Source organism: Rhagoletis pomonella, unplaced genomic scaffold (genome assembly GCF_013731165.1).
Source record: "Rhagoletis pomonella isolate Grant_MI unplaced genomic scaffold, Rhpom_1.0 Rhpom_scaffold_00055, whole genome shotgun sequence".
In the NCBI taxonomy this organism is placed as follows: Eukaryota; Metazoa; Arthropoda; class Insecta; order Diptera; family Tephritidae; genus Rhagoletis; species Rhagoletis pomonella.
The window spans coordinates 53,533-67,378 of NW_023458609.1; the positions used below are offsets into that span (position 1 = coordinate 53,533).

Here is a 13,846-nt window from a genome sequence, read left to right on the forward strand (position 1 = left end):
GTGCAACTCAAGCCGACTGCCGACCGACGTGTTTATTCGTACCGAAATTTAAGCGATGGTAAACGAACCAGCCCTGATTTGTACTTAAGTATGTATCTGTTGAATTATTGAACAGCCAAATATTAATAATTTCACGGAACCCTGGTGACTTTTGCACGGAACCCTTCGGTTCCGCTGAACCTATTTTAGGAAGCCCTGGTTTACAGAATTGTGAAAACACTATATTTGATACGTGCGCCGGGTATATAAAGTTCGGTTTCGTCCGAACTTATACTTCTTTACTTGTTTAATATTGAACTGTACATTTAAGTCCTGATTGTAATCCGAGTACACAAAAAAGTCAGTAATTAAGGTAGTCTTCCAATATTTCATTATTTTCTGTCCACAGCTGATCTTGGCACAATTGCAAATGGGCTTGACCTGCAGGGACCAATATTTCTTCATGAGCCACCACATCGCATCGAATTTTCAAATAATACTGGAGGTTTGATTGAATGCTCTGGACATGGTAGTCCTCCTCCAGAGGTGAGTATTGGTGTTTTCGTTTCTACCAAAAATTTCGACTTTTGATTGCCCTATTTGTGGTCGATTTTAAAATAAGGGCACACAGTGAGAAAATTTCGGGTTCGTTTCTTAAAATTTCACAGTAACACTGTAAGGAAAAAAGGGAAATTTCTGCCCTTTGAAGCTTTTTCAGGGGAGATGGTTGCTCTGAAAATCAGATGGTTGCTTAAAACCACAATATTATGAAACGTGTGAGCTAGACAAGGATAAGAAGGCAAAACCATGCCCTTTTCCGGGGTTGAGTGTAATCTCAAACACATTTTGCACCGTGCAAGGTCATCATTTTCTGGAAGCAACGAAACCACCATAATTCTTCTAAATATTGGAATTGATTCAAAGCATGTTTTCTTAATAATTTTATTATTTGCAGGTGGAATGGACCCCAATACCTCCACAACAAGATATGGTATTTACACTCTCGAATGGTAGTCTTATGTTCTATCCCTTTACAGCGGAGAAGTACAGACATGAAGTACATGCTACAGTTTACAGGTATATACACACATTCGAAATCTATAATAGTATCATTACTGATTTTAATCAAATTTTTCTATAAGAATAAGCGTGTTTTTTCTACACGCATACGTATCTGCGGTTAAAATTTGTATGGAGCAGTAAGCGACAAACTTTATGAGCGGTTATGAATAGTTGTCGATAAAATCAAAATTACTTGTTTTCAAATGGAAATTGTCGATGTTTGTTTTTTTACACGTTAGGCGTAGATGTATATGCGTGTAAAAAAACACGGCTAATATATATCCTACATATGTATATATGAATCATTTACAAACAAAGTGAACATGGCAGGTAGTTCTTTATATTTTTTTAAGATTGATAAATTTATCCTCTGAAATCGTTTGCTGAAAATTTGTGCTATATCGCTTGCAAGCTCTTCAAAAATTATTCTTATACCTTTCATGAGCATGAAATGGTATAATAACCAGGATTGCCACTTTGGTAAATTGTTAGCAAAATTGGTAGAACAAATTTGGGTTGGTAAAAAGATAACTTTTTCATTTTGGCAGGTTTTTGTTGAAGTATTATGTTTGAAAAACAAATAAAACTTTTCGATCCCGCTTTAGTTTTCGTAATTAAATATCTTTATTTTATAAATTCATTTCCAAAAGTGTATTTTAGGCTATTGCGTTAATTTTCGAACGTTTTAAGGCGGATTAATCGTTCGTGTCCGGACACTTTTTGTTAGTAATTTCACGCGCTCCATTCCCACTCCGTCTCATTGAGAGAACGACAAAAATGTGCTGAACACTAATTGTTCGAATCAAATTGATTTCGATTTTCTGTCCGAACGATTTGATGATTCGGGTTGCCGCGTTCTCCTTTATATACGTTTGCAGCGAATTGCTAACTTCAAAATCGCATGTAGGCAACAAGATCATCAGCTGTTTGCTTGAGAGCAAAATAAAATGTGCCGAACTGAACGAAGAACCGTATTTCAGCACCCTCTCTGGCAAAAAGGTTTTTAGAGCAAATAAAAAGTTGTCCGGACACGAACAGTGAGCCCGCCTTTATTGCACAAATTTTATATACCTACTACATATGCATGTAGATCGATAAAAGGCGAACATATCGTGCTCCATTTAAAACTCATATAACTGGAATCCTAAGGAGCTTCCGATTGCCTACATATTTTAAATGATTCTTTAGATCAGGGGTTTCCAAGCTTTTTTCACCTCGGAACCTTTGTTGTGCTAAAAAAATTTCGCGGCACCCCTACTCTTCAAATGTATACGAAAACAAGAAAACACAATGAAAACTTTATGCTCCTTTAGCTTTAATGTGAAGACTGAAATTGTTTTGATGATTTCATTGTTTTCTTTAAGTTTATTGGGAGCTTTGACAATTTTACCCTGAAATCATTTGACGCTGAAAGCTTGCTGATGTATTTGTTTTTAACCGACTTTACAAAAAGGAGAAGGTTATCAATTCGTCGGAATATTTTTTTTATTATTTTTTTCTATGTATTGTGGCGAACACTGCGGCAACACAAAGCGAACAACGAAAATTAGCAGAATGTTCGAGGAATGACGTGGAATGTTCCACAAAGAGAAACGTCAAGTTGGATGAACACTGCGAACAGCGAGAGAAAGAGAATGAGCGATAAACTTCAGAACGTTCTAGAGTTGCCATAAGTGCGAGCGCAGGTATATAAGGGCGTCGCCACAGCGAAGTGAGTGAGTTACGAGTCAGCAAGCTACAAGTAAAGTGAGCAGAGAAGTGAGTTGCAAATATGCAAGCTATAAGTTTAATTGTGTTAACAAGTTTTGTAAAGCGTTGTATTGCTTTAACAAGTATTGTAAAGTGTTTTTACCGTATTAGCGGGTACTGTAAATTGTTTGTTGTACAATAAAGTTAATTGTACTACAATTTGGTCATCGTTAGCATTTATTTAACAATCCAGAGATACGAAACGAAAGATATTTGGGAAATCCCTCGAGGTTTCAAGGATAATCGTAACAATTGGTGTCAGAAGTGGGATTTTTAAATAAATCCCGAATGAGGAACTACTAAAAATGGCGAAAATTTAGGACTTAAAAATTGAGGAGCTGAAACAGGAGTTGGAAAAGCGTAATTTGGCCACCTCCGGAAGAAAAGTGGAATTGTTATCCCGGTTGCGAGAGGTATGGAAGCTGAAGGCATCGACGTGAACAAATACGACTTCCAGGGTAAACCCGACGATGCATCCGCAAACGACGAACAGAAGGATGAGGCTGCATGTTCGTCGAAGGATGTGCATCAGACATCCGGGAAGGTTGAAGAACAGCAAAAGGCTCCTTCGTCATCAACAGCTATGGACATGAACACGTTATTGGCTGCCATGTCACAGATAATGCATGCACAGGATACACGCATGTCACAGATGTCATGACAGCTGTTGTCACAGATACAAGCGCTGGAGACACGTATATCTTCAGAGGTATCAGCGCAGGTGTCATCGCAGGTGTCATCCCATTTAGAAACTCAGCTACAGGATAAAAAAATTACATGACAAACTTGAAGAGAGACAGGAGAAAGTCGAAGCAAAGGTAGAAGAATTGGAAGGTCGTCTTCGTGATTTACAGTTGAATCGTCCAGTTACTTCGACGAACGCTCCTAAGGTAAATACCCCATCTTTTGACGGCACGATTCCTTTCCAGGTCTTTAACACTAACGGCTACAGCAAATCGTTGGAGCATGGAGGATAAATCTGCTGCGTTATTTGTCGCATTAAAAGGACCTGCAGCGGAAATCTTGCAGACTATTCCGGACTGCGAAAGGAACAATTACAACGCGTTAATGGGTGCAGTGGAAAGACGTTATGGTAGCGAGCACCGGCGACAGATCTACCAGATCGTGAAACGGCGGCGCTCCTAAGTAGACCAGCGTACAAAGCCCATCGAGTGGAAGTGGAGACACCGGACGAGACAAATGAAATGCTGAAGAAGCTAATCCAACCGCTGGTCGAGAAAAAGCATGGATCTGGCAATTGTTTTAAATGTGGAAAGCCAGGTCACTTCACCCGCGATTGCAGTGCAAGTTCCAATGGGCTCAACAATTCAGTAGCGCGCAAACGCAGGGCTGAGGGAGACGAATCCAACTCCAATCAGTCGTTAAACTAAAACGAGCCAGCACGAGGGGCCGCGTGCTGGCTTCAGAAGTTGAAGGGCCCATAATCTCCGTCTCTCAAATTGGCCGGAATGCGAGCAACCTCACTATTGGGGGATGTGTGAATGGGCAGGTGCGAGTGCTGACAGTGGATACTGGATCGTTACATTCCATTATTCGACCTGATGTGACTACTTTTTATGTGAAGCCACTACCTGGGGCAAAGCTGCAGTCTGCAACTGGTGAGCGAACCCAAATGTTAGGAGAAGTACTTTGCGAGGTAATAATCGACGGGTTGGCCTCGTACACGAAGTTTATTGTGGCAGACATTGTGGATGAAGTCATCATCAGCGTGGATTTCCTACTTGGGCGAGGCATGATGATTGACCTCCAGGGAATGATCCTAACCTATGGCGACAGGAAAGTGCCACTTGGGGTTGGTTATGACAACCAGTGCTTCAGCAGACGGTTGGTCTTAGAGGAAGTGCCGAAGATTCCACCAGAAACGGAAGTGGTTAGTTGGGCAGATGTTGACAGAGATGGAGACGAAATGGTTTCGTCAGGAGAAGGAAGTGGTTCACCGCTACAGGAAAAGCGTGACGGTTCCACCAGCTCAGTGAAGAAGAGATCGCAACAAGGAAGTAGTCATGGTGAGCCAGGAAGTGATTCCGGCAGGAGGAAAGCCACTGAACCACGTTGCAATGGTGATACGCCGGTGGCCGGAAATGGAAGCGGCTGTGGAAGCAGTAGGCGCGCTTTGAAGTGTACAGAAAAAGGTGGTTGGCAAAGGCGAGCAGTTAAGCCGGAAGCCAAGGGTGAGATTACACATGTCCGGTCAATGAAGTTAGCATCGGCGGAAGAGCGAAATACGAAACGACGGCGGAAGCTTCAGCGTAAGGATCCGGATGTAGCAAGATGTGCTAACGGCAGTGCAGCACGAAGGCGGGAGCCTGGGTATCATGAACAGATGATGCGGCATGGATCTGGCGAAAAGGGTGCCGACGAGAAAAGGCATGGTCTGGTCACCACCAGTGGCCGGCAGAAGCACGACCATGTGAGATGGTGCACTCCCGGAGATAAGCCGGAAGCAATGTCCTGTAACGCATGGTAGTTGTACTTGTCGCAGCAGAAGAAAAGCTTCAACTCCAAGCAATGACGTGACTGGAAACATTCGAAGATTAACAAACGGCTGAAGGACGCAGTACGTCAAATCCAGACAATGGAGAGACCGAGGACCAAGATGAAAGTGGTCCACCTGAAAAGACTTGCAGCGGTTGGAGCGGCAAGTATGTCTGATGGGGCCGATCAGACTTAGGTGGAGGGCAGTGTGGTGAATACAGCGGCAATACAAAGCGAACAACGAGAAATAGGCAGAATGTTCGAGTAATGACGTAGAATGTTCCACAAAGAGAAACGTCAAGTTGGATGAACACTGCGAACAGCGAGAGAAAGAGAATGTGCGATAAACTTCAGAACGTTCTAGAGTTGCCATAAGTGCGAGCGCAGGTATATAAGGGCGCCGCCACAGCGAAGTGAGTGAGTTACGAGGCAGCAAGCTACAAGTAAGCTATAAGTTTAATTGTATTAACAATTTTATTAAAGCGTTGTATTGCTTTAACAAGTATTGTAAGTGTTTTTACTGTATTAGCGAGTATTGTAAATTGTTTGTTGTACAATAAAGTTAACTGTACTACAATTTGGTCATCGTTAGCATTTATTTAACAATCCAGAGATACGAACCGAAGGATATTTGGGAAATCCCTCGAGGTTTCAAGGATAAACGTAACAGTATGTTGCCGCATAACTTTGGACCACGTTAACCGATTACTATAATTCTTTTTTAAAGGAAAGGTGTTACTTGACAGGTGGTCTCATTTGGTTTAAATCTGATCAGTGGATCATGAATAGATTAACGATAATCTAAAATTCTTAAATGGGAATTGAAATCGGTTTTGTTTTTTTTCTCTTAAAAATTACTTGTTTATGTAAGCATTTGTTGAAAATGCAGTCTCACATAGAAATGTAAAAGTAAGGTCCCTACTATGAGTTGCATTCGACTGTGATCGAAATTGCTGATCCAACGAATTTTCGTTTGGTATTATGACGCTCATTCGATGAAGAATAGCGCTTGTTCACAATAATATATTTTTCACCGCTGAGAAGCTTTTTTTTACAAATCGTGCAAACTAAAGAGCGTGCTTATACATATGTATGTAAATTTGTGCAAATTAAAATGAAATAAAAAAGCGAGTTTATAAAAACGTGGTAAAAATGAATACAACGGAGTTCTTGTTCAACGGTTCGTCAGAGGATGAGAGCTTGGTAAACTGGCCAGGAGTAGAAAATATTTAAGAGGGTTTAAGTGTTGTCTTTCGAATATATTTTGACATAAAATATATTTAAGAAATTTTTCTACAGGTTTATTAAAAACTTCCGACTGTCTAAAGAGGCGCTTGTGAGCCAAATCTATTTAAAATATTTTAAAACAGTCATGCCCAGCGCAGGGCACTTGCATATGCAATACTGCCAGCGCAGGGCACTTGCTTATGGAGTTATGCCGACGTTGGGCATGACTGTTTTAAAACTATAAACCGCTGACGATTTTATTCTCACTTTCGATGTTCGATCTTTGATAACCAGCGAAGATCGAAAATCGAATGCAACTCATAATAAGGGCTTAAAAGTCACTAGCATTTTTAATGCATTTTTGCCAATGGCAGTGTTTTCTACATACACTTGCATCCAGAACTCTCTTGGCTCCCTTCGTAGTACTTAATAATCAAAGTGCTGTCTTCACTGATGTTCAGAAGGTTTTCAAAAGCTTAATTGGTCATCTCAGTAGGGTTTCTTTTCTGGCCACATGAAAATGGGTTTGTTATCCAGCTGAAGTCATCCTCAGAGTCAATATTGGGAAATTATTCGACAATGGTTTTTCTAAACCTTCCAAGTTAACGCTGGTAACGCGCGTTAACGCTAAGAAAATAATTTTGCAGCCAATTTCACGAAAGCAATTTAAGTGATAAATGATATTAACTTTTTGAATTTTATATGGAAATTGCTAGTGAAACCGGCGGTTATCAATTTTCTTAGCGTTAATTTCGAAGTTCCATACGTTTTTCTGATTACTTTGTTTATTTATGGGGTTTTCATGCAAATTGCTAGAAATTCTAAAATAAACATTTATTTATTTATTTATTTATTTGAACAAAAGTGGTGGTACAAATAAGATAAGAATCTTTTTAAAGTACATCAACTGCATTTGGTATTTTATTATTGAGTAACAAATTAAATTAAATTAAAATAAAATAAGCTTAGCACTAACACAAAACATAAGTAAAGCCTTAACTAATCATAAGCACAATTAAACATATAGGTAGATGAAAATGAGTTCAGAGAGATAGATGAAAGGAAAAGAAAGAATATTATTTCAATCACACTCATCGCAGTGACCCAAAATAGTTATATATTAGCAATTTGTAGTTACCTCTATTTAACACAGACTTGACAGATTCTGGTATATTAGTCCAAAGTCTCACAGCGTTGATGAAAAACAATCTCGACGAGCTCAAAATAGCTCGTCATAAATTTTATTCCGAAAACCCACAGAAAAATTTTCATTTCTTGCAAAGGTGGTCATGGCTAACCATGTCAAATACCTTAGAAAAATCTAAGAGGCAAAGAAGAGTCAAGTCATTATTGTCAAAATGTATCCTTATGTCAAGTATTTTCATCACCGCAGTGGAGCAACTATGTTTTGGTCTAAACCCGGACTGAAGCGGTGATAATAAATTATTTTTCTGGATGTGGGACGAGATTTACGCTGCCATTAAGGACTCACATACTTTTGCAAGCACTGGCAGTATGCTGATTGGTCTAAAATCACTGTGATACATGATTTATTATGTGAGTAATCGTACCTACAATGAATGGCAGTGCGAGTTTTATGAACTTCAGTGAAATCCCATCTTCACCAACAGCATCAGATCGAATACCAAACACAGCCCTCAGGACTTCACCTTCGCTAACTCCCTCAAATTTCAATTCCTTTTCAAAATTACCCTGAGTCCGAAAGGTTCGCGAGGTTGGAGGAACAGTATTACTTTTCCCAGAGGAGAAATATTCATTTAAAACATTGGCATTTAAGTCACAGTCTGGTTTCAGACTTCCATGGACCTTAAGATTTTTTAAGTTGCGCAACAAAACTTTAGGCGGAATTGATAGGTGCAGCTTGGCTTAACAGTAATTATGCTTCGCCTGTCTTATGATAGCAGTGGCTTTATTGCGAGCACTTTTATATTGAGACCAGGCAAAAACTGTCAATGCCCTTTTCCATTTTACATGTAGCTTATTACGTTTACTTATAGCTTGGCGTACTCTTTCAGTAAACCATGGACAAGATTCATTAACAGCCCGAACCGTAAAAAAATTAAGTCGTAATCAGTTACAAAACCTATTTGGTCAAATTTAAGAACATGATTAGGGCTAGAGGTGATAAAGTAGTCCAGTAGGCTAGGATTTGAGTTATTGAAAAAGTGGAAAAGTTTGTTCACTATTACTAATCCAGAAGTAGATACATGTTCACGTAACTTAACAGCATATGAATCATTCAGTAGGAGGATCACATTCAGATCAACACAAATAACATACAACTGATAGTCAATTATATACATACATAAAAATTGCAGCAAAAATGAGTCCAACAAATGACTTTTATGGGGATTAAAAACACACGACAGTAATATACTTGTTATACCATCGAGATTTCAGCAATATTAAACTCCGTTTCTGAACTAGAGGATACTGTCAAAGGTCGAATTTTTAGGTTAGATTTGCAGTAGATTGCAACTCCTCCTCCTCTTTTATTCCTCCGGCCATGTCGCACTAGATTATAGTTTGGAATGGTGTAGTAAAAATCGCAAGTATCAGGACTAAACCATGTTTCAGATACACAAATGACGTCAACTAAGGACTCCTCAAAAACACTTCTGACGTAGTCCAACTTATCGCCACTGAGACTTCGTGCGTTAAAATTTACCACATTCAACCCTAGAGCCTTCTCACATAAAATGTCTAGCAAGAGACTGTGGTTTTCACCACCACTGCAGACCTTGTTGTTAACTGGGTTTAACATTACTAATTGTAAACATACAGGAGGCAACTACAAGCACATACGAGCATTTCACATGCATGTCTGTCTGTCTGTCTGTCTGTCTGTCTGTCTGTATATTTGTTCGCGCATCACTCGAAAACGAATGCATGGATTTGAATGCAGTTTTCACCGATGTATTGCTAGAGGTCTAACTTAAAATATAGGAGGAACAAAATTTGAGAGTTGCCATGTTTGAAAATTGGAGTTTAAGTAAATTGATAAAAAAAATTAATATTGCAGCCTAAACGGACGGACACAATCGAACAAAATTTTGACAGTATTGCCTGGGCCTGTAATAGGATAAAAATATTGGCATTCGATTCCCATAAGCGTGAAATTTTTAATCAGCCATAACTTTGAAACTATAAGTCACATGGACTTGAAATTTGGTATGCAGTCATATACTATATTTTAGGTGCTTACAGTAGAGTATATATAAATAACTTTGTAAAAGTGGGCGTGGCTCATCCCATAGGCTTGAAATTTGTTATCAATCATAACTTCGGAACCATAAGTCTCATGAACTTGAAATTTTGTATACAGTCATATATATGGTAGGTGCTTATAGTATGGTATAAATAAATGAGTTTGTAGAAGTGGGCGTGGCACATCCAATAGGCGTGGAATATTTTATCAGCTATAAATCCGAAAATATAAGTCATATGAACTTGAAATTTGTTATTCAGTCATACATATGGTAGGTGCTTATAGTAGGGTATATATGAATGAGGTTGTAAAAGTGGGGTGGCACATCCATAGGAATATTTTATCAGCTATAACTCCGGAACTATAAGCCACATGAACTTGAAATTTGGTATGCAGACATAACTATGGTAGCTGCTTACAGTAAAGTATATATAAAGGGGTTTGTAAAAGGGGGCGTGGCACATCCCATAGGCGTGAAACTTATAATCAGCGATGACTCCGGAACTATAAGTCACATGAACTTGAAATTTGGTATGCGGTCATATATATGGTAGGTTCTTACAGTAGAGTATATATAAATGACTTTGTAAAAGTGGGCGTGGCACATCCAATATGCGTGAAATTTGTTTTCAACCATAACTTCGGAACCATAAGTCACATGAACTTGAAATTTGGTATACAGTCATATAGATGCTAGGTGCTTACAGTATGGTATAAATAAATGAGTTTGTGGAAGTGGTCGTGGCACATCCAATATGCGTGGAATATTTTATCAGCTATAACTCCGGAACTATAAGCCACATGAACTTTAAATTTGGTATACAGACATAACTATGGTAGGTGCTTACTGTAAGGTATATATAAATGAGTTTGCAAAAGGAGGCGTGGCACATCCCATAGGCGTGGAATATTTTATCTATATATATAAAATAATAGCCGTTTTCGTTGTTCGGAGTTAAATCAAAAACTACTGCGTAAATTTCAGTCAAATTTTCAGAGGTCATACCTTGCATATATGGTCCTATTATAGGCTACCAGAAAACTCGCTAGGTGGCGCTGGGATCGAGTTATTTATAAAAGTCGTATTTATGAACCGATTTCGGTGAAAATCAAACCGTGTACTACATTCATTATGAGAAATACGTATGCGAAAAATAGACCCTAGGTGGCGTTGGAGTCGAGTTATCTATAAAAATCGTATTTATGAACCGATTTCTTTTAAATTCAAAATGTAAGCTACCAGCATGATGGAAAATACGTTTACCAAAAATAGATCTGCTAGGTGGCGCGGGAGTCGAGTTATTTATAAAATTGATATTTATGATCCGACTTCGTTCAAATTCAAAGTATAAGCTACCTGCATGATGAAAACCGATTTTGTTAATGCAAATTCGAAACGTGTATTACTTTTATGATGTTTTTTTTTTTCATTCGAGACATATTTATATGTACATACATACATAAAATGATAGCCGTTATCGTTGTTCGGACTAAACTCAAAAACCAGTCAAAGTGTCGGAGGTTATGCCTTGCACATATGGTCCTATTATACTAGTAGAAAATGTAAAAGTGCCAAATTTACAATGAAAGATTCGACCACATTCGTAAAAAAAGGAACACGGTAGGTATATCAATGGCTTCATTTGACCGATATTTAAGAGATCACACGACTTTTTTGGTCAATGTATGGGAATACTTTTCATCCTGTGGTGAGGGTGGAGGTGGATTTGGCAGGTTTCTTGGCCCTACTATAACTGAAAATGCTCATCTGTGCTCTTTAGTTTCTTTATAAGAACTTTTATTGGCTTACATGGTACATCGGACCAATGTTGAAGTTGCAAGATCATAGAAGAATATTACGCAGGCTTGGCAAAGATCTCACAGGTGGAAATAAAAACTCAAAAACATTTAAAATCTCTGACATCGAAAGGGATTAGTATTCCATATGGTATCACAGCGCTACTATTCTTTGCCTATGTATGAGGAGGATTCTGCTCTTTATTCGTTTCAATTTAAACTAAAAATGTTTACTTTACAGACCGCTTGGCTAGTCTATATATATGTATAAAAATGAAATGTTTTCCGTATGACGACCAAACGGCTGAACCGATTTCAATTCTGTAAAAAGTACTATTTTGGACCTTCTGTGTGAATGGTTCTTTGATCTAAAAAAATTTGAAATTTTTTGTTGTTGTTGCCGAAAAATTAGGAGAGCTGAGAAGTCACGATTTCACAATTTCATAGTTTTCCGTATATTGAATGTCACTAAACTACTAAACGGCTGGACCGATTTCGTTCATATTTGGAACATATTTTAGCACCTTGAAGGGAAATATTTCGACTAAAAAAATTAATCGCTAGGCGGCGCAGGGGTCTGGATACTCATAAAAATTGCATTTACTTGCTGATTTTGCTCATATTTAGAAAACAATTTAGCCAATTTAAAAGAGATATTTGGACTTGAACTTACACGATAGGTGGCCCTGTGGCCGAGACATCCCCAAAAATTATTTTACGCTAAGAGAAGGATATATCTACTATATATTTGTGGAAGTATGTATTTATGTATATATGTGCCAGGTTGCAGCCTAAACGGACGGACAGAACCGAACAAAATTTTGACAGAGTATTGCCGTTACACCTGGGCCTATAATAGGGTAAAAAAATTGGGATTCGAAAAGGAGGCGTGGCACCTTCCATAGGCGTGAAACTTTTAATCAGCCATAACTTCGGAACTATAAGTCATGAACTTGAAATTTGGTATGCATTCATATATATGGTAGGTGCTTACAGTAGAGTATATATAAATGATTTTGTAAAAGTGGGCGTGGCACATCCCATAGGCGTGAAATTTGTTATCAATCATAACTTCGGAGCCATAAGTCGCATGAACTTGAAATTTGGTATACAGTCATATATATGGTAGGTACTATAAGCAATAAATGAGTTTGTAGAAGTGGGCGTGGCACATCCAATAGGCGTGGAATATTTTATCAGCTATAAATCCGAAAATATAAGTCATATGAACTTGAAATTTGTTATTCAGTCATACATATGGTAGGTGCTTATAGTAGGGTATATATGAATGAGGTTGCAAAAGTGGGCGTGGCACATCCCATAGGAATATTTTATCAGCTATTACTCCGGAACTATAACCACAGGAACTTGAAATTTGGTGCTTACAGTAAAGTATATATAAAGGGGTTTGTAAAAGGGGGCGTGGCACATCCCTTAGGTGTGGAAATTTTTATCAGCTATAATTTCACAACCATCAGTCACATGAAATTGAAGTTAGGTATGTAGACATATCTGCGGTAGGTGCTTTACTGTGAGCATACATATAGCTATATATACATTAGTTTATAAAAAGTGGCGTGGCACATTCCATAAGCGTGGGCCCTTTTATCACCTATAACTTGGGAACCATAAGTCCCAAGAACTTGAAATTTGGTGTGCAGGCATATCTACGGTAGGCGCTTTAAGTAAGGCATACTATATAACTGAGTGAAACATCCTATAGGCGTGGAAAACTCGGAAACATATGTCACGCGAAATTGAAATTTGGTACGCCGAAGTAGCTTTAGTAGGTGCTTATAGTAGGCTATATATAAGTGAGTTTGTAAAAGGGAGAGCGGCACGTCCCATGAACCTGGAATGTTTTATCAGCTATAACTCCCGAGCTATAAGTCGCTTGAACTTGAAATTTCGTACGCAGCCATTTTAGTGGTAGGTACTTATATTAGGGTATATACAAATGAGTTTGGAAAAGAAGCTGAAGAAGGCTTACAGCCAAAAATTTTTTTTTTAGTGTTGCACATGTTTGAAAATTTACATTTAATTCAATTTATAAGATAAACTTAATATTGCAATATGGGTATCAAACTGAAAGGGTTTAGGAAATTATATTACCGAAAACATTTTTAGGGAGGGCTGCCACCTGTTTGAAATATTTTATTGTATTAAATTGATAAAATAAATTAAATCTATATCTACATCTATACATATAATAAAATTGTAACAGGTCGATGTCTGTACCTTATAGATATTAAAGAAAAATTAATATGGTGGGTTTTTATTAAAGCTACAGAAGCCAAATAAACAATT

General features: G+C 38.2%; 1 protein-coding gene across 1 annotated transcript in view; it reads left to right on the top strand.

Annotated features, from left to right (window-relative positions):
- Positions 1 to 355: 355 nt before the first annotated feature.
- The window catches only part of LOC118749812 (Down syndrome cell adhesion molecule-like protein Dscam2), an 83,633-nt gene continuing 70,142 nt past the window's right edge, over positions 356 to 13,846 (top strand). The window contains exons 1-2 of the mRNA XM_036484585.1: positions 356 to 525; positions 935 to 1,056. Coding sequence (XP_036340478.1) covers positions 968 to 1,056 — 89 coding nt within the window. The 5' untranslated portion in view covers positions 356 to 525; positions 935 to 967. The remainder of the gene's footprint in view (positions 526 to 934; positions 1,057 to 13,846) is intronic.